The 20,858-nt window shown below is 36.7% G+C and overlaps 2 protein-coding genes and 1 long non-coding RNA gene across 8 annotated transcripts; 2 read left to right on the top strand and 1 right to left on the bottom strand.

Moving 5' to 3' along the window:
* Nucleotides 1-2,859: 2,859 nt before the first annotated feature.
* Nucleotides 2,860-5,974, top strand: LOC103853498 (YTH domain-containing protein 1). Of its 6 annotated transcripts, XM_009130400.3 has the most exons (9): nt 2,917-3,426; nt 3,895-3,977; nt 4,047-4,258; nt 4,341-4,592; nt 4,675-4,751; nt 4,812-5,073; nt 5,387-5,443; nt 5,529-5,581; nt 5,660-5,974. In XM_009130400.3, exons 2-9 carry the CDS (start codon nt 3,899-3,901, stop codon nt 5,718-5,720), a joined length of 1,053 nt encoding a protein of 350 aa, XP_009128648.1. In that variant the 5' UTR covers nt 2,917-3,426; nt 3,895-3,898; the 3' UTR covers nt 5,721-5,974. The 6 variants fall into 6 exon arrangements, with proteins under 6 accessions (XP_033141508.1, XP_009128644.1, XP_033141509.1 ...); XM_033285618.1 differs by having other exon boundaries at nt 2,883-3,426; nt 5,387-5,581; XM_009130397.3 differs by having other exon boundaries at nt 2,888-3,426; nt 4,675-5,073.
* LOC103853499 lies at nt 5,882-11,522 on the bottom strand. Its single transcript, XR_630258.2, has 2 exons — nt 6,784-11,522; nt 5,882-6,651 (listed from the first exon to the last, which is right to left on the bottom strand). It is a non-coding gene; the product is annotated as an uncharacterized LOC103853499 (long non-coding RNA).
* Nucleotides 11,523-13,356: 1,834 nt separating this feature from the next.
* On the top strand, nt 13,357-14,708 carry LOC103853497 (zinc finger A20 and AN1 domain-containing stress-associated protein 7). The gene is made up of 2 exons (XM_009130395.3): nt 13,357-13,612; nt 14,005-14,708. Exon 2 carries the CDS (start codon nt 14,033-14,035, stop codon nt 14,549-14,551), a length of 519 nt encoding a protein of 172 aa, XP_009128643.2. The 5' UTR covers nt 13,357-13,612; nt 14,005-14,032; the 3' UTR covers nt 14,552-14,708.
* Nucleotides 14,709-20,858: the final 6,150 nt, after the last annotated feature.

Raw genomic sequence — 20,858 nt, 5'->3', positions numbered from 1 at the left:
AGTAGTGACTACTCAAAACTTGATATTTGAACTTTCAAAATTCATTTTTAGAGAACAAAAAACTTCATATTTGAAGTTATAGAGTGTCTTTTGGAAATGTTCAAAATAGCCCATGTTTAACATAATAGAGAAACCAACTTGAATCACATGCCAATAGTAATGATAGATTAAGAGCTCTAGGTAGAGAGAACCTTGTAAGTAGTCAAGAGAGTTCGAGGTTAGGATGGGAAACTGTATTAGTGTGTAAACCAAACTTGCATCAAAGCAGAGGAGAACGCTAGTCTATCATTGTACATACTGGAAATCATGTTCTTTCGACTGTGATCTTGATGTCTTTGACAAAAGAGGGAGACGAGGTGAAATGTTAGCGATGAAAACGATTATTACTTTCCTTCCATAACATGTAGATAGTTTATTGCCAGATGAGTAGAATTAAAATTTTGTGGAATTTTTTTCCTTTGAAACCAAATAGTTAAGCGAGTAACAAGTTCTATTTTCTCTCAGGAGAGAAGTAATTGGTAGAATCAAGTCTCTCTCAAATTGACCAAGAAAAGTCACAAGTGAAGAACATATGGATGGATTCCAAGTGAGTGTTGCTTAAAAGACCACATTGTTGGGATTACGAAATCCCGTGTCCAACTCTATCTTATCTTATTAGTACGATATTGTCCACTTTGGGCCTTAGGCAAGCCCGCATGGTTTTACTTTTGGTTTCCATCCCAAAAGGCCTCGTACTATTAGAGTTGGACTTCTCATTATATATTAGACTTTCTTTTGTCTAATATCCGATGTGGGACTTAACTTGTTATCTCACATTCTCCCCCTCAAGCTAAGGACCACATTCATCTCGTATATTTCCTTCGGCGAATCATCTTCGGCACCACCTTGTACCACTAATCGCAGGGCTTTCTTTGAGAATGTTTCTCCCACTACATCTCGGTCCTTTGAGATTGTCATCACAGGTTTCATGATCATCTTGACTGTTTCTGCTGAACCTCCTTTATTCTTACTTGAAGGATATTTTGGTCTTCTTGCAGATCTTCGTCAACCTGGTGCTCTGATACCAATTGTTGGGATTGCTAAATCATGTGTCCAACTCTATCTTATCTTATTAGTACGATATTGTCCACTTTGGGCCTTAGAGGCTGGCCCGCATGGATTTACTTTTGGTTTCCTTCCCAAAAGGCCTCGTACTATTAGAGTTGGACATCTCTTTTATATATTAGACTCTCCTTGTCTAATTCTCCAATGTGAGACTTAGTTTGTTATCTCACATTCTCCCCCTCAAACTAAGGATCACATTCATCTCGTGTCCCACAACTGACTTCCAGGATCTTCTGACTTGATTTCTGCCACACACCTCTCATTCCTAACTCATAGGATACCCATTCATCACTCATTCATCATTCAAAGGGTATTTCGGTCTTTCTTGCAGATTTCTCGTCAACCTCGCTCTGATACCAATTGTTGGGATTGCTAAATCATATGTCCAACTCTATCTTATCTTATTAGTACGATATTGTCCACTTTGGGCCTTAGAGGCTGGCCCGCATGGATTTAGTTTTGGTTTCCTTCCCAAAAGGCCTCGTACTATTAGAGTTGGACATCTCTTTTATATATTAGACTCTCCTTGTCTAATTCTCCAATGTGAGACTTAGTTTGTTATCTCACACACATGGGTCAGTATTCAGCCCCCATTAGAGAAGGCGGTCACAAGTTAAGCACAACAAGCCATGTTAGGAATTTATGCTTTAGAATGCCCCCTGAGAACCATACTTCTCGATGCCAGCCTACATCTTGAAAAGGTTCACAAAGAAGAGTGTAGATTTGATCAGTCAAAAAGTAGGAGGAGTTAACACCATTTGGTAACCAAAGAGTAGGATTGAGGTGTCTCATATATGATCAAAGGTGAAAGGAAAGATAGAATCCCTACCTGCTTTTCTGACCATGCTGGAGGGGGCATCTACGAGTTGTTTTCCCACAGTTGAACCAGAGTACAATCTATAGCAATAGGGAGACGATGATGATGGTTGAGATAGGCATAAATATTTCCATAAGGTGCCCAGTTCCATGATTAGAGGTGGCAAGTCTCTACATTCTCACGATCTTATTTAATCTAGGGGTAAGCTAAGGACCTCTATTGGATCATCTTCTTCGTTAGTCAAGAGTGTTTTTTTCTTAATATTAATAACCCATAAATTATTCAAATTCTTTTTTAGCACCTCACAAATAAACCATGACACCCAATGACCCAAAGCACAAAATGTAAATCAATTTTTAAAGCGCTGTTCCACACAGTGAGATTTCTCAGTCCAAAACCACCTTCCTTCTTTTCATTACAACACGATTTCCATGATACTTTTGCCGAGGCTTGAGCTTCATAATTACTTTTCTAAAGGAATTTTCCACACATGGAATCTATCTCATCGGTTACCACCTAGGCATGATGACTGTGCTGGACCAGAATTTTGTAATCCCATTGATAACCGATGGACAGAGCTGAAGTCTACCAGCACAGGAGAGAGTTTAGTTTTCCAAACGTCGATTTTTATTTTATTTTATTAACACATAAATGTCAGAACCGGCTCAATGGTATTATGGACCTTGGGGTAAAAAATATTTAATTTCCAACCTATCATTTTTCTTTAAAAAATCTTATAGATATATGTTTTTTTCAAAATACCAGAGTATTTTACAAAATAAATTTATGGAAATAAAAAAAATACTTTTATATAAAAAAATTGGACTCCTTTTCTTATTTTTAATATAAAAACATGTATTTTTTTAAAAATATCAGATCTTTATCTATTAAAAAATAGGAGGATAATGGATTGGGTCCGGGGCGGTTGCACCGCTCGCCCCCTATCTAAGCCGGCCTTGATAAAGGTACACCTATATACCGGAGATGAAAGAACCCAAAAGGCAGAGTAGTCTGAGCTTGACTCTGATCCATCTTGTCCTGCCTTAGCCCATAAGCGAATACGCATGATTTATGAACGAACACTCATAGGCTAACCTTGAGTTTTCCTCAAAGTATTTTAGGACCTGGTTTGGCTAGACTGGTTGGTTTGCTTATCTACATTTGAAGGCCGAACAGGTGAGCCTATTAATAGAGTGGGCCGTCTATACAATACACCACCAGCGGTATAACTAAAGCCTGATAAACCGTTAGATTTAAATCTTCCATCGGATCCTGTCCGTTCAATTTACACCTTTCCTCACCTACATGTTACTCTACCATAATTGAGAACTACATCGACAGAAAAAAAAGAAAAGAAAAAAAACTGAAAGAAAATAAAAGAAGAAGAAGATTAGGGCTTTCATTGGATTTGAGTAAGAGGAAAAAGAGTTCGTGTCTTCATCTTCTTCTTCTTCACTTGGGTTTCTCTCATTCCCTGTCCGAGAAGCTTTTAAGATACTATCAAGGTTCGTTTTTGATAATTACAGTTAACTGTACTTTTGTTAACTGTAAACGTCGTCTGTTAGAATTGATCTCGTTGCCGTTCTAAGAAAGTGTGGTTTTGTATCGAAATGGCTTATTGTTTTTTTTCTTATTTATTAAAAGGTTTCTGGGTTTTTGTTTGGTTCTTGTGGACAATTACTGTCGAACTTCCTTTAATTTCTCTTTGTGGTAGACTAATGATTACTAATTAAACTTACTTATTATTTGGTAGTGCTATTTGATTTGGTAAAAAGCTTACGAACTACACTAGTTTCTCATTCTAGTAGTCGATTTTGATTGTGTCAACATCTCTCTGGTTATGATTTAAGTGATGCACTGAGCAAACTCTTGTTCTTCAATGTTCAAAGTGACTTTTTATTTTGTTGTGGTCTCTTTGATCAGTGTGGATTTTTATTTGATTGATATTATATTATTGTTTTGTGGATATACAGAGGCATGTCTTCTGATACTACTGCCAAGGAAAATGTAGCTGTTGTCGATTGGAAACAAGATATAGCAAACTCCGATGATCCAGGTGTCTTTCTTTTTAGCAGTTTATTCTCATTGTCTTATTTAACTGTGTTTGTTGAATTACGATGGACAGAGAGTTCTTGCTACAGAAGCAAAGAAGATCGTAAGCCCTCCAATGCTGTACGAGGTCACTTTCTTGGAAGTAAGAACAAGAGTAAACCAGGATATCAAACGAGATACTTCATCATCAAAAGTCTAAACTACGACAATATTCAACTCTCGGTTGAGAGAGGGATATGGGCTACTCAAGTCATGAATGAGCCTATCTTGGAAGGTGCTTTTCATGTAAGAAACCTCTAACTAGAGAAAAGATTAAATATAAATGTTAACATTTAGTGGTTTTTGATATACTGATTATTTGTTGTAGAACTCTGGTCGAGTGGTTTTAATATTCAGCGTGAACATGAGCGGATTTTTCCAAGGGTATGCAGAGATGCTGTCTCCTGTGGGTTGGAGACGAGACCACATATGGAGTCAGGGAGGTGGTAAGAACAACCCTTGGGGACGCAGCTTTAAAGTGAAATGGTTGAGGCTGAGTGAGTTGCCTTTTCAGAAAACACTTCATCTCAAGAATCCTTTGAATGATTACAAGCCTGTTAAGATTAGCCGAGATTGTCAGGTAACACCTTAACTTCTAAGATATTGTCTCTCTCCTAAATGCTAGAAAAAAATAAAGTATTTTTAATGTTTGCATTCTCTAGGAGTTGCCGGGAGATATTGGTGAAGCACTTTGTGAACTCCTTGATGCGCATAGCTGCGATGACGGTTTGCTGAATAGGTATAGTTTGGTTCTTAGATCTCTTTATATCTGCTTGTTCTTGATATTGGCGTGTGACAGCTCTTCTAGGGATGATTACTCAACAAAAAGGTCTCGCGTGGAACCTCCATCTTCCTCAGGAGACGAAGAGTACAATAACAATATGTGGGGCCATTACCCTCCTGCGGTCTACTCAAACCAGGATGACCTCAGCAGATTCCATCTTGCACAGCAGGGAGGATATGGTGTAGAGCAAGAAAAGTATTTACAATTCAACTCATGGGGTTTGCCTTTGGAGAGCCCTCTAGCGAGTACCCTAACCGATGATGATTTTCTTAACATGGTAGTGGCATATCTGCTTGTAACATATCTGTTTGTAAATCATATTGTTGGTTTGGTTCAAAGATGCTTATGGGACACAACTGGAAACTTGGTGAAAACATTTGTTGTTTTATTTTATTTTTTAACATCCGGGATATTTGTGATCCATATTCAACTATATTACTTATATATATATAATCTCAGGGTTTAGCTCAAGTTTTGCATTAACAGGGGCTTTCTTAAGAAGCATCATGAGCTCTGGTTTTGCTGTTGTTGTTGTCTAATCTTTGACAAAGTGTTGTGATTGCTTCTTTTGTTTGTTGTTGTTTTTGCAGTCTTATGAAGAATACGTTGAAATCCACAGCAGATGCATGAGACAACTTGGTCTGCCTGTCAGTATTGTCCATCGTTGTTTAATATTCACTCTTCTAAACCTATGGCTTGACTTTCTTTCTTTCTTTCTTTCTTTCTGTGCAGGTGATTCCACAATCGCATGCCACACAAGAGCCATCAAGTAAAACAGATGATGGGTAAGCTTACTAAACCTGCTACTGAATCAAGGGCAGCTTCATTTTTCTTAGTTTGTCTGTTTCCTGGCATTTAATCAGAAGCAATGGTTCTTCGAAAGACCGGTCATCATCAAGAAAGAGAGGACGGGATTCATCCTAGTGTTCAAGCTCGAACCTCTACCACTAATTGCATCAAAAACGCCCAAGAATTTGTCCATTTTGTTAGCATGGTGATGGAGAAGTTGTCGTCATGCTGTATTCATGTTCATTTATTCTGGTGGTTTACAGAAACCAGAATAGTGTAGCTAACCAGTTTCTTCCTTTTTTTTTTTTTTTTTTGCCAAAACTTGTACAGTTTTTAATACGGCAACGCTTAAAGCTTTTGGAAATCTAAATCCTGAATTAGGTTTGTGATTTCGTTTTAAAGATGAGTTCTCAAGCTGTCATGATACAAAGAAACAAAGCAAGAACCTTACTGATATAACTTTACGAAAAGAAAACTCCTCTTATCGGAAATTGACTCCCTTTGTTCTAAGTTCCTATGGAAAGGAAAACTGGATGGCAGTGGGGCCTCCAAAGTTGCTTGGGACAAGGTCTGTGCTCCAAAACAGGAAGGAGGTTTGGGGTTTGAAGAACTGGGTCTCTTGGAACACCGTATCTGCCATAAAGCTGATCTGGCTACTCTTCTTCAAGCAAGACTCTATTTGGGCTACTTGGTATCTCACAGAAGTCCTAGAGTGTTTATCTACACTCTTCTTGTATGTAACCTAGCCGTGACGTTTCCCAGTTCGCCGGCAAAGTGTACTGTTCTGATCTCCCATTTTGGTGCTGATTAAATTAATATATCATATTTTAAAAAAAAACACCAAACAGAAGAACTCTTGGCTTGCTAACTATTTACTGTTGCACCGTCTTTGATTGGATCAAACAAGTTGTAGGAAACGGCGAAACTTGCTATTTCTAGTCGAGTAACTAGTCACCTTTTGGAAACATCTCAAAATACCTTCGAGGAGAAAGCTCTCGCACCACTGGAGTTCCGGCGACGGCGACCTTGGCGGAACTATGGGAGTTAGGCAATTAGAGACTACCACCTGCAAGATCAGAAGCACAAGTTAATATTCTATCATATCTCGCTACCTTATCGCTCACCAACGACATAGATAGGTTAGAATAGATGCCTGATGAAAAAAAAACGAATGTCTACTCAACAAAGGCAATCTAACCTGCTGTGTGTGAGGCAACAACGAGTCCCTTGGTGTAAGGAGATCTGGTTCTCGCAGGGAATTCCACGTCACAAATTCTTATCTTGGTTGTTCGTCCTTGACAGATGCCCTACCAAAAACAGAATGGTGGACTCGGGAATTGACACTGATCCAACTTTCATCCTCTGTAATTCGGAACTTGAATCAAGGGACCATTTGTTCTCCGCTTGCTCTTACTCTTGGGAGGTTTGGCACTCGATCGCAGGAAGAGCGGGTTTCTCTACACCAAGAGATTGGAATGTATTACTCGGTAATCTGGAAAGGCTGAAATCACCGCAACACATCAGACTACTAACGCTTTTGGCTTGGCAGGCTACTTACTATCTACTGCATTTGGGCAGAACGGAACGGTCGACTCCACATAAACAGATTCAGACACCCATCCGCTATCATCAAGGAAATTGATAAAACCATCAAGTTAAGGATTGCGGCAATTCGAATTGAATGATCCACAATTCTCTTCATCTTTGTTCCAAGCATGGCGCCACTGATTTCTTCTTCACTGCCTCCTAGGGCGATCTGCAACTCTATATCACCCATCCTCTCTCAATCCTCCGTCTTGTTTCTGCTAGCTAACTAATTTGCTTGGGCAAGTAAACTTTTAGTTGGGCTGCTAATAGCTTCAAGTTTGATTATTTGTAAGGCATTTGCCACTAAACCAGGCTTTGTAAACTTTTTTATTCTCATGCAAGTTAGTAGAATATAATTTAGCAAAAAAAGAAAGAAAAACTCATCTTATGATATAAGAACCTTACTGATATAACACATTGTTCATAGATGAGAGAGCTATAAAAAATGAAACTCTACAAAATGAATCATTCGTCTTATGAATTAAATAGAAGTCTGTAACAGTAATGGTTGTAAAATAGGGTGAAAGGAAAACAAATTTGAAATGGATTTTGGAATTAAGGTTTGTAGATTTGAAATTGGGATGGACGGGCCATCACCGTGTTTGAATTTGAAAGGTGGAGGACAAGAACTGTGTGACGTCGATGATCAATTTCACACTGGCAATTTGCTTTGGATTGGGTAAGGTATAAATCTAATAAGAATAAAAATAATTAGTGTCGAAGTATCCGTCTTGATTGATTTGCTCTTCGATTGATCTAACCCAATCTATAATTCTCTCTTTGTTCTCTCTCCCAGGTACTCTCACGTATGGTCAGTTCGCGACTCCAGTCACTAGTGTGATTGCTAAGAACAGAGAAAGCTAAAAGAAGAACGCAAGACAACCAAGTTTTAGAGGTCTCCTATGACGTTGGGTATATCTCTTTCAGAATGGTAAATTATTAATTCACTATCTCTCTTTATTGTTTTGCACATAAGCTTTTTCTCTTGTAACAATGGTGGATTTGATTCCGTTACAGAGAAGAAACAAGTCGTTGGAAGAAGAAGATCATGTTGTTACGGTCAAACCTTCAACTCGGTAACTGCGGTTTGAGCGGTGCGGCACAAGTGGTTCAACTGCGGTGCGGTTTTAACAGTTATAAAAACGTATAGATATATAATATATGTAGAGATTTTTGTTACTGTTAACTATGGTGCGGGGCGGGACGGTTGTAAACATTCGAAGCCAAATTTCAACAGGATTAATGGTTTTTTTCTGGCAACGAATGGTTAGTCTATTAGTCAAATTTAAAGTAGTCTGAATAACCGACCGGAATAAAACAACCAACACAACAAAATTTTCTATGAAAAGACCTCGCAGTCCTAGCTAAAGAATTTGAAATCTGATTTTGCGCTCGTGGAATATGAGTGATTTTGAAATCCGGGGAGCATATCTTCAGAGTCGCTATCCTCTCCAGTTATGTTGCAAAGCTTGGCCAAGCATGAGGCTCCTTTATCATGGCGATCAAATCCTTGCAATCCGTTCCAAAGCTCTGACTTGTCGAATACTGAAGCATACTCTCCATCGCCCATCGCAATGCTTCTACCTCGGAATGCAGGGCAGACTTTCGTTGTATATAATTTCGTGTCCCCATAAGTTAAACTTTCCCCAAGCTATCTATTCAAACCCATCCACACCCGCTGAACTATGATGTGGATGTCCATGACCCATCTATCATGCATATATTACCAAAGCTTAAGACTTGAGGTTCCTCAATACTATGGCCTTGTGGAGTTGGAGTCACCATCTCGTTTGCATCGAATCAGGCCTGATACTCAATCTCTGCATAGCGCACTAACTCCAAAGGATCTCTATCAATTCCTCTAAAAAGTTTGTCATTTCGGACCTTCCAAATGTACCAAATTATCCAGGGATAATGATCTCTGTCTAGTTATAGCTCGACAATGTTGTTCTTTCTCCAGAAAAGATAATCCATATTAACATAGATACTCGAGCATGGAAAGATATCTAAACTTGTTGATGTCGATGATATGGACCAAGCTTGTAGAGCTGGCGGACACTCAAAAATGGCATGGATAACATATTCTTCAGGTTCACCACATCGTGGGCCATAGTTATCGCATCTTATGTTACGCCGCACCAAATTTCTCGTTACTGCCACATGATCTGTTATCAGGTGCCATATAAGATGGCATATCTTGTGCGGTGTCTTTATCGTCCAAGCAAATGTTTGAAACTTAGTAATACTTGGCTCTAGTACTTTTTTCTCCTTCTCAGCTTTCAATATGTTCTGAGCTATCCAATATCCAAACTTAACCGTGTATAAGCCATTCTTAGTGTAGCTCCAGCAGAATATTTTACGGCGATGAGCTGAGCTGATGGAAAAACTTCTTATGAAAAGTATATCGGCATGGAAGATGATCTAAGCTGATGGCCAAACAGAATAAATGGTTATATAATTAGAAAATAGAATTGTTATGAATCATGGTGGAGATGATCTAAGCATTATCTACAATAAGATTCGTGGTTTTGCTAAAAAGAATGTCATATCTGACAAGACCAATTATTTTGTATCTATAAAAATATTTAATGATTACCTCATTTGTTTTAGCATTTTCTTCTGTTGTTGATTTAAATAATAAAAATATAGAAATTCGTTTAAACTATAAAAAAAAATCTTTTTCATAAGAAAAAGTTAAATGTTCAAGGCAAATGCAGTGTTTTTAAAACAAGACCGGCTAGCAAACCAGAATTTATTTGGGTCATGGATCATTGTGGTTCGACCGGATCTGAACCGAGTTTACTAATATGCATAGTTTTTTAAAATAATATGCATAGTTTTTTAAACTAAATTTAATGACATTTTATAAATAAATTTAAACAATTTTAAATTTTAGTTGATTAAACTAAATTTAATGACATTTTATAAATAATATGTATAGTTTTTTAAAAATAGATCATATCAAATAAAATGTTTAAATAGCCATAATGTATAGAAAACTTAAAAAAAAACAATGAAAATCTAAAATCAATATGAAAAGCACATTTAAATTTTATTTGCAAAATCTTATCACTCTAAATCTTCATCACCTATAAAAAAATTATATACACAATAGGTAAGAGTTATATTTTGAAATACAAATTTCAAAAACGTAAATATCTCAATTATTTAAAGTCTTCAAAACAAGTGATCGTGAAATAAAAATTTAAACAAAGTGAGAAGTAGACAAAAACAATATCTTGACGTGAATATTAAACTTTGTGAATCTTGTAATTTATGAATTGTAGAGACGACAAAAAAAAAAGACGAGAAACGATACTTTATTAATTTTTGATAAATTTTATTTTTACTTAAAAAAGTAGAAAAATTAATTTTTTCGTTAACACAAATTTAGCTTACATACGAACCGGGGTTTGACTGCTCATTGAGTCACCATTTTCTAGATTTTTTACGGTTCGATTGGGGTTTTTAACTGGTTTGATTTTAGTTGGGTTTTAGCATTAACCCAACCCGGATTATTTTCGGTTCATGGTTCAACCAGGCTCGACCGCCGGTTTGATCCAGGTTTAAAAACACTGGGCAAATGTAAACCAGCCCCGTAAGCAACAATAACCTCACTTTAGTTTTTATCTTAAACAAGCCAAATCAATCAAATATATCTACGAAAGGTCAAAGTCAAACTTTTAAGTTTTACTTTAATCTATACTATTAAACGATAATCCCTAATAAGATATTATCTTTAGTTTTATAATTTATTTACAATGGTACGCCACTCCTATATTTATGTCTAACAATATTAATTATTTTGATCCATAACTATATATTCGTATTGGTTAAAACTATCATCATTTAATTGTATTTAACTGTTTCTATTTTATTTCATCATTTAAAACTTTGTTTTACTTCTTGCTCTCTTTAACATCTAGGCCTTTTTTGATTTCCATAATTTAATTTTCGTATTTTATATTTTGAGATCGATACATTTAATCACCGTTTTTGTTTATCATTTTCTTCTTCTTTTGTTTGTTCCGATTTCAATCAAAATATATACAGCAGTTATAAAAAAAACTATGTGTACTCTCAAAGTTAATTAAGATATATATACAGCAGTTATAAAAAAATATACTTTACATATTGCTTTTGTTTATTAGGCCATCTTTACAGAACAAAAGGAATACATTAATTAAATATAATAACTTAACTTAAATATATTTAACTACTAGGGTAGGCCCGCCCTACGGGCGGGATATTAGTTAATTTGATATTCACTAAATGCTCGAGTTGAAATTTGTTTTAAGATTCAAGAATTTGGTTATCTGTTATGTCTTATTTATTAGTATGCGGTGGTATAGTTGTTTTTCGATTATTCTTGCTTTGGTATTGTATCAAATTAACTAATTGTCCAACTCATAATTATAGATGTACAAATGTGGAGTTGTGATAAAGTTTGATGACAATACTGTTTTTTTTTTAAAATTCTTATTCATATTGGAGTGTGCATGTGTTAGAAAGAGATCTATAACAACTTTTATGTTTTTGTGTATGGATTTTAAATATATATTATTTTGTATAATATATACTTGCTCTATAACATTTGCTTGTAGACTAAACAAATTGTTTTCTATATTTTTAAAAGAGAAAATATTTAGTCTAGAATATAACATGGACATATGTATTGACTATATATAGAAGTTAGGTGTTATTTTAAAATGACATATGTATAGAGATTTTTCAACCATTACTTCACTGGCACAAAACATTTATAACTGTAAATACCTTCTTTTAAAAGCAAAACTAATAAAAGCGTGTCCAACGAATGTATTTTGATATATATCATATGCATCAAGTTATAAAGGTTGGAAACATTGCAAAACTGTTTGGAGCAAAGTTTTTAACTTCACGATCTTCATCTTGACGTCAGTTCAGTGTCGGTCCTGGCCACAAGCAGAAGAAGCATGAGCTTCCAGCTGACACGATAATAAGTATTTTCGCGGCCACATATTTATAAAAAGTGACTTTAGCCTAGTGGTTCTAAGAAAAATTACCAGTGCTAAAGGTGCTGGGTTCAATTACCCTTAACTACATTTATTTTATTTTGGTCCTAAATATAAAATGGGACACGTGTCACTCCCAGAACGCACGAATTGATGACGTGGCTTCACGGGAGAGAGGCGAACATTTCTTTATATATATAGATTTTCCATTCAGGAAACTTAAATTTTAGTACATTAACAAAATATATTTGGTAATCTTTAAAAATGGTAACTACCAAATATTCCAAAAAAATTACATATAATTGTAAAACAATATTACAGGTTACATACATTATCTTATATAACTACTAAACTTAATATTTTGAAAAACACATTCATCACAAATGAATGCTTAATGTCTTCAAATAATATTATAATCAGAAAGAACAAATAAATCATATATTAGCTTTCAAAATATGATCAATATACATAGAATTATGTATAAAATTATATACCATTTTGATAAAATTTTATAAAAATGCATATTATAAAAATTATAAAAAGTAAAAAATGTTTTAATCAAGGTTTTAAAATTTTATTTGGACACTGAAATTATTTTCGGCCACTGGATTAGTGGATTAACATTGGGTGAACCGTATGTAAATATTTTAATGAATTTAATATATAATTATAATAATAATCTGGTTTTCTCAGTTTGTAGTTATTTTTTAAGTTTAACATAATATTAAATAATAGATATTTTTAAAACCTAATTTGATATACCGGGTTTTTAGATTTATCGGTTCGGCCATGGATATAAGCCGACCACAAGTCTTGATTGGTTTTAAATACATTAAATACGAAAAATTTAAATATACAAAAACCTTATAAATTAGCAAAACATTTGTAACGTTTTAATGGAATTTGAATCACAATGCATTCTGCATTTTTAAATCGCGGATAAAAATCTAGTTATATTATATGTTAAACAAACTTATCCTTTCTAACCTCAAAGTTCCAACATATTACGTTTATACCCTTCTCTACGTGAGCCGTTCGATGATAGAAGAGCAACGTCACATAAACGTCGGTCCTACAGATCCAACGGCGTAAAACGATTGAAAAGCACGGCAAAGCTGACGTAAAGAAAATAAACCGAAGACCGACATAACCGTGTTTTGTACTCAAATTATATAATATAAACATAGGTTATATTTGACCCATAAAAAAAAACATGGTTATATTTTTTTCTAATCAACCATTTGTTATTGTTGCGTGTTTGTTTGTCTCTCTCATCTCGCTCACCTAAATTTGCAAAAAATTGTTCTGATCAATATTGAACAGAAAACCAAGAAACCCACTTTTATTTCTTCTTCGAAAGATCAGAAATATATTTTATTTTGTGAAATTTCGTTGAAGAAGCTTTGAAATTAGAGGAAGAAATTTCATTTGATCTGCACGTTTCTGGTAATTTTTCCTTTTTGAATTGTTCTTTTCATTTTATTTGTTATTTGACGGATCTGAGCCTTGGTTTAAAAATGTTTATTAGTATTTGTAATTCGGATATTTATGGTGCATCGGTTGAATCTTTAACGTTTGGATTTGGGGAGAATCGACGCGATGATAGATCTTGTTTGATGCTAGGTTTTTAAATCGAAATGAATCAATTTGATTATATCGAATCTGGGTTTAAATCGAATTGATTTTCATTTGATGGTTATATAGGACCTGTGTTGAATCGAATTGATTATATCGAATCTGGGTTAATTGATTCTATCTTGTAGCTGGGAGCAGGTGATTCCTTAAAAAAAAACATTCTTCTGTTACTGTCAGAATATAAATTTTGGTTTGTTTAATAGATTTGAGAAGAGGAAGAAAGGAACAACAATGAGCTCTGAGCAAAACAACAGCACAAGCTTCCCACCAACTGAGCCAAAACTCTGCGACAACGGATGCGGTTTCTTCGGGTCACCTTCCAACATGAACCTCTGTTCCAAATGCTACAGAAGTCTCCGAGCCGAGGAAGATCATACCGCCGTAGCAAAAGCTGCTGTCAAGAACTCACTTAAGCTTCCATCTTGCAGTCTCATTATCACACCAGAGCAAAAACAGCCTCTTGAAACCAAACCAGCCTCTGTTGTTGTAACCGCTGAGCCGTCTTCAGTTCCTATAGCCACGGGACAGGAGGAGGCAGAGCCGTCGAAACCTGCGCGGACGAACAGGTGTTTCAGCTGTAACAAGAAGGTTGGAGTTATGGGGTTTAAGTGCAAATGCGGTAGCACGTTTTGCGGGAGCCATAGGTACCCGGAGAAGCACGAGTGTAGCTTCGATTTCAAAGAAGTTGGACGTGATGCAATCTCAAAGGCCAATCCTGTGATCAAGGCGGATAAAGTCGAAAGGATATGAAAAATATCAAACCTTTTCTTTTTATAAAGTAATTTGGGGTTTCTATCTTCTCTGCATTTGATCAACTTCTTCTTTGGATGTCGATGTGATGTGATCATGTTGGATGTTGGGTTTCTATGAAGCAAAATGAAAATTGCTGCTCTTGGTTTTACCATAATTGGCCTTTGAGATTCAAATCTCCATAATCGTAGTCTGAACTTGTTTATTAGATTTTTTTTTTTTTTTAAAATATTATGTTATATTAAAATAAGAAAAATTACAACTTATAACCAACAAGAAAACAAAAATTTTAAAAATAACCAAACTCCATTCTATATTTCTATCTCTCTATCTTCTCTCCAAAAGTCTAATTTTATTTTTTGTTTTGATTATTTCACCAATTTTCCATTACAATTTTAAATCGGGAATTTGATACAAACCAACTCGTACAAAATAATCTAAATCAACCGTTTTCTAAATAGTTTGTTCGACCATTATCCCCAACAACTAGTTCGGATTCAGTATTTTAGCGAGTGTCCCGGGAAGATGAGTTACCTCGTTGTCTTAGATCCTAGAACTTTTCAAGTCACTTCTAATAGAACTTGCTCCCGGTGAACTTTTCAAAGCTTGTAGTCATCCCCACCACTGAATCTCCACGAACAAAGGAGAGAGAGGACAAAGCAAACCCGCTTTCGTCGCGAAAGTCGGACGCGAACTCAACGAAAAACACTTAAAGGAGAGACTAACTAACGACAACGCAAAACACACAAAAGTATCCAAGCAACACTACTTGGGCAATATATATGTGTATTGGCAATCCTCCACTGTTGAGTTAGCTTTTGGGTGTGAATTAGTGATGGGCCTAACTCACATCCAAAAGGTAGCTCAAGAGTGGAGGATTGCCCATACACATATATATTGCCCAAAGACACTATAATCCCACGATGTGGGACTCTAATAGCCCCTCTCGAGATGTGGGTGGGAAACGGTCAATCGAAAACAGCCCAAGCCCAACATCTCGGACATACCACAGCAAGATGGGCCATTTGTACAGGCTACATAGGTAGGAAACTGTTTATATGGGTAATCATCTGCTGGGCTTTCACCATGGGCTCTAATACCATATTAGTGATGGGTCTAACTCACACCCAAAAGTTAGCTCTAGAGTGGAGGATTGCCCATACACATATATATTGCCCAAGCACACTATAATCCCACGATGTGGGACTCTAATAACTACCAATAACAGTTATAATGACTCACCACCAGCACTAGGATGCGAACTTGACCCAAATAAGACACTATCACGACCAGATAAAGATCGCGACGCCATTTACCGACTTCAAGGACTGAAAAAATCGGATGCATGTGACTCCCAAAAACGATTCACCAGTGTAAAGGGGAGAGCAACAAAAGAACTACGAGACTCAACCTCCGAGAAGAGAAGGTCGTCACCGGCAAACGGAGAGACAAGAAATGACAAGCACAAATTAAGAAATCTTAAATAAAGAGAACTGCCAAGAAGTAATCACGTGGCCACAGACTTCCACCCGATATAACAAACTCCACTGACTCTCACAAGCCAGAACCTGAGCCGGGAACCATTGCCTGCCTCCAACACAAACCCACAGCTCACCTCCAAGGCAACAAAACTACTGAAGTTTACTTGGCTTGAGCATAAAGGAGGCGAGCAACCATGACACCGTGAAGAACCACACATCCAACCAGTGGCAGACCGAGGAGTAAATTTTTCATGGGTGAAACTATGTAATTACAAAAAAAAAACAAATAAAAGGTGTCACCATTTGGTCTCGATCCATGCTTTAGGAGTGTCAGGTGAAAAGTTTTGCCAATAATGGTACTCATCATTTCAATATTTTAGTGAAGAAAATAATTTTTAATAGATTTTAAGAGGTATCAGATACCCCCATTTGCCTACATGGATCCATCACTGCATCCAACCACCAAACCCCATCGCTACCTCAAGAAAACCACATAACCACCATAGAAACCCAATCGAAGATATGCTACATCATCACAGAGGAAGAGAGGCAAAACTATACAAGACTGGATCTGAATCGTAAAATAGATTTGCGCCCAACTCCCACTAACAAAGACTACTCCACACCGCAGTGCCATGTCTCCAAAACCAGCTAATACACCGCTGTACTATACAATCCCGCAAGTGAACATTTATCCCAAAATCATGACGCTAGACCATAACAAAGAGCAAAACAACAAGGGAGCAATGACGCATGTTGGGCCTAATTTGGTATAACCACTAGCAAAGTCAGGTTCAAACAGAAGAGAAGCATTAGGCCCAGTAGAATTAAAGAGACGAGCCCAATATTATAAAGGAAGCGAGATTGATATGGTCAAGGGCACTCTCCACAATCTTCGGAGATGAAGTGCAGCTTTAAGAGGGAATGGGAGAAAGAGAGAAATGAGATTGGAAACCCTAGAGTCCTAGCACCCTATACACGACCTCGACCTCAAGCTCTCATTCTGTGACACCCCGACCCAGCATAGCTGAAATGGCCGGCGATATCATGACACTTGTCTCCAGCCACAAGGCCGAAACAATGTGTCTTTAGGATCCCAGGACGTCTTTGACAAAAACCCACCAACATGAGCTGAACCTGATATGGAAAGAGAAGAAGGATGGATGAGCATTTCGACAAAAGCTCAGTGAAGCTCCAGGAGCCCCGAAATCATTACCCGACATTCACCACACAACATAACAAAGGCTCTACCTAGAACATACAGTAAAGCAATATCAAACAACAAGAAATGAGGATAAACCCTGACGGTGCCAACATGGGACACACACCTAAATCAGTACCCGCATTCCTCATGTTGTCGCGTGAGAGCTCACCACCTTCACTGGTACCCGTGAGTTCAGTGCCTTCACGCAATCTCGTTATCAAAACCGGTCCACACGTGATCCGCCACCTCATACATACGTTCCCGCCACATCATGTTGTCTCCATGACATCACGCTGTGCTACCTGAACGGTGCCATAACATTTACATGTTGTCTCCACGACATCACGATTTCTAACGTTGCCTCCACAGCGTCCCGATTTCTAACGTTGCCTCCACGGCATCACGATTTCTAATGTTATAATTAATCATGCAACCTCACGCGATTGCCACATGATCTAACAAGAAACGATGTAACTCCCGAGACATACATATACATCATTCCACCACGTTACACCGGTACATATAGGCCTTAAGCCTTTCTCTAACTCATATACATCTCCCAAAATATATATCGCCCTCATATACCATAACGCCAATCAATACAATCGTCACATGCAATCAATCCTCAAACATCATTCAACCATATTCAATTTAGCAACCTATGAATAGATCTAGATATTCACACATTACAATACAATATATATATATATATAGTTCATTTATCAAACAACTACGTGTATGCTTACAGATTTTTTTTTGTCACTGACGTGTATGCTTATAGATAACACGTAGATATGAATGATTTAACTAGAAACTCTTAAAATGAAGTGATATGAAAGAAGGAAGAACAGATCACAACAGTCCTCACCTTAGCCTTAGATCTGCGGATGAAAAAGAGAGAAGAAGCAGATCTGAAACTTAAGGTTTTCCACAAACCAGATCTACAAATAAACGGGTAGGTGCTACCACCAAAGACCCGGGACAAGAGATTTAAGAGGACGAATAGAAAGGAGAAGAAGAAAATGACACTAGGGATCCTTACCTCACCAGTGACCCAATCTAGAAAGAAGAAAATACAGATCTAGACAACAGGAGAGATCGGCTTGATAGGGATCTCTGATGGATTGGCTCCGGCGTGCAACGAACAACAACCAGCAAGGAGAGAGGTACGCCGGCGAAAAAAAAAAAGAGAGAGAGAGAGAGAGAGAGAGAGAGAGAGAGAGAGAGAGAGAGAGAGAGAGAGAGAGAGAGAGAGAGAGAGAGAGAGAGAGAGAGAGAGAGAGAGAGAGAGAGAGAGAGAGAGGTCAGCCAAGAGAAAGAGAGAAAAAAGAGAAAAAAGAAACATTGACGGCTAGGGTTTTCAGATCTCTCTGGAACTCTGCAGGGCTTCGCTCTGATTACTAAATGAGAGACAAGAGAAGGAGGAGGCTCCTTTTTATAAGAAAGGAGGTGGAAACCCTAGGATTTAATACACGGGCCAGAAAAGAAGGACAAAAGCTAATGTGCTTTGGTCCAAATCAAGTTACCAATTAAAAAAAAAACCATTCCGGTTTGAGAGAACCGGGGTGTGACAACTCTCCCCCATTTAACTAGGAATTCACCCCGAATTCCGTACAGAGCTAGGGAGAACTCAACCATTAAGTAAGAGATTAGGAATTGGTTCAATTCATATTGGTTTGAGTCCAGACTGACCCTCTAGGTTAGGACTAGAGAGTCTAACATGGCTCTTATACCACTTGTGACACCCCGACCCAGCATAGCTGAAATGGTCGGTTATATCATGACATTTATCTCCAGCCACAAGGCCGAAACAATGTGTCTTTAGGATCCCATGACGTCTTTGACAAAAACTCACCAACATGAGCCGAACCTGAAATAGAAAGGGAAGAAGGAGGGTGAGAATTTCGACAAAAGCTCAGTGAGGGAAGCTCCAAGAGCCCCAAAATCACCACCCGAACATTCACCACACAACATAACAAAAGCTCTACCTAGAACATCCAGTAAAGCAATATCAAACAACAAGAAACGATGTAACGCCCGAAACATACATATACATCATTCCACCTTGTTACACCGGTACGTATAGGCCTTAAGCCTTTCTCTAACTCATATACATCTCCCAAATATATATCGCCCTCATATACCATAACCCCAATCAATACAATCGTCACATACAATCAATCCTCAAACATCATTCAACCGTATTAAATTTAGCAACCTATGAATAGATCTAAACGTTCACACATTACAATACAATATATAGGTATATATACAATAGAACTTTATAAACTAATAATGTTGGGACTTTGAAATTTTATTAATTTAGAGATATTAATTTACAAAAGTTTCATTATTTAGATTTTTATTTTAAAATATATTTATTCAAAAATAAGAAAAATATCTGATTTTTGTGTATACACATTAATTGTTATTTTTAAAAATTTAACATTTATATTAATATTATTACATTATTTGGTGTATATAATATATATTGTATAGAACTTAAATGTGGTATAAGATAATATAAATATAATTCCATTGTGAATATAAAGAAAACAATATAATAATAGATTCTTATTTTTATAAAATATGTATACATATAAATTATTAATTTATCATTTTAATGGGACCATATATTACATCGAATTTTTAAAGAAATTATTATCTTATTATTTTATCGACTTATGTCAAATTTTCAACCGGTGCAAGTCGGAATCGACAAAATTTATTAATTTATAGAGATTATTAATTTAGCGAGTATTAATTTATAGAGGTCCTACTGTAGAAACTCTTACACTGAAGTGATGATGAAAGAAGGAAGAAGAGGTCACAACAGTCCTCACCTTGGCCTTAGATCTACGGATGAAAAAGAGAGAAGAAGCATATCTGAAACTTAAGGCTTTCCACGAACCAGATCTAAAATTAAACGGGTAGGTTCTACCACCAAAGACCCGGGATAAGAGATCTAAGAAGACAAATAGAAAGGAGAAGAAGAAAATGACACTAGGGTTCCTTAATTCACCAGTGACCAAATCTAGTAAGAAGAAAGGACAGATCTAGACAACGAGAGAGATCGGCTTGATAGGGATCTCCGATGGCTTGGCTCCGGCGTGCAATGAACGAGAACCAGCAAGGAGAGAGGCACGCCGGCGAAAAGAGAGAGAGAGAGGTCAGCCAAGAGATCGAGAAAGAAGAGAAAAGAGAAACCTTGGTGGTTAGAGTTTTCAAATCTCTGCAGGGCTCTGCTTTGATTTCTAAATGGGAGATAAGAGAAGAAAGAGGCTCTTTTTTATAAGAAAGGAGGTGGAAACCCTAGGGTTTACTACACGGACCAGAAAAGAAGGATAAAAACTAATGGATTTTGGTCCAAATCAAGTTACCAATTAAAAAAAAACAAAACCATTCCGGTTTAGGAGAACCGGGATGTGACACATTATCTCGCTCTTGATACTTTTTCTTAGTTATTATTTCATATCAGTTGTAACCTGATCTCTTTCGATCATTGTATTCAATCAATTCTTATCAATAAAAATCAATTTTTGTCAATCAAAATCTGATTACATCATTGTGTTTAGAGGATATCGTTGCTCACATTATTTTTTCCCTAATATTTTACAAAACA

Source organism: Brassica rapa, chromosome A02, assembly GCF_000309985.2.
Source record: "Brassica rapa cultivar Chiifu-401-42 chromosome A02, CAAS_Brap_v3.01, whole genome shotgun sequence".
Lineage (NCBI taxonomy): Eukaryota > Viridiplantae > Streptophyta > Magnoliopsida > Brassicales > Brassicaceae > Brassica > Brassica rapa.
Note: the sequence above shows the minus strand (reverse complement) of the source record. Positions and strands in the feature narration are given on the sequence as shown.

Bases quoted from the DNA above. Each gene is read 5' to 3' on its own strand.
- LOC103853498 (XM_009130396.3), top strand. From the start codon at position 3,899: ATGTCTTCTGATACTACTGCCAAGGAAAATGTAGCTGTTGTCGATTGG. The intron at 3,978-4,046 runs GTGTCTTTCTTT...TACGATGGACAG, and splicing joins AGCAAACTCCGATGATCCAG to AGAGTTCTTGCTACAGAAGC. The intron at 4,593-4,674 runs GTAACACCTTAA...TGCATTCTCTAG, and splicing joins AGATTAGCCGAGATTGTCAG to GAGTTGCCGGGAGATATTGG.
- LOC103853497 (XM_009130395.3), top strand. From the start codon at position 14,033: ATGAGCTCTGAGCAAAACAACAGCACAAGCTTCCCACCAACTGAGCCA.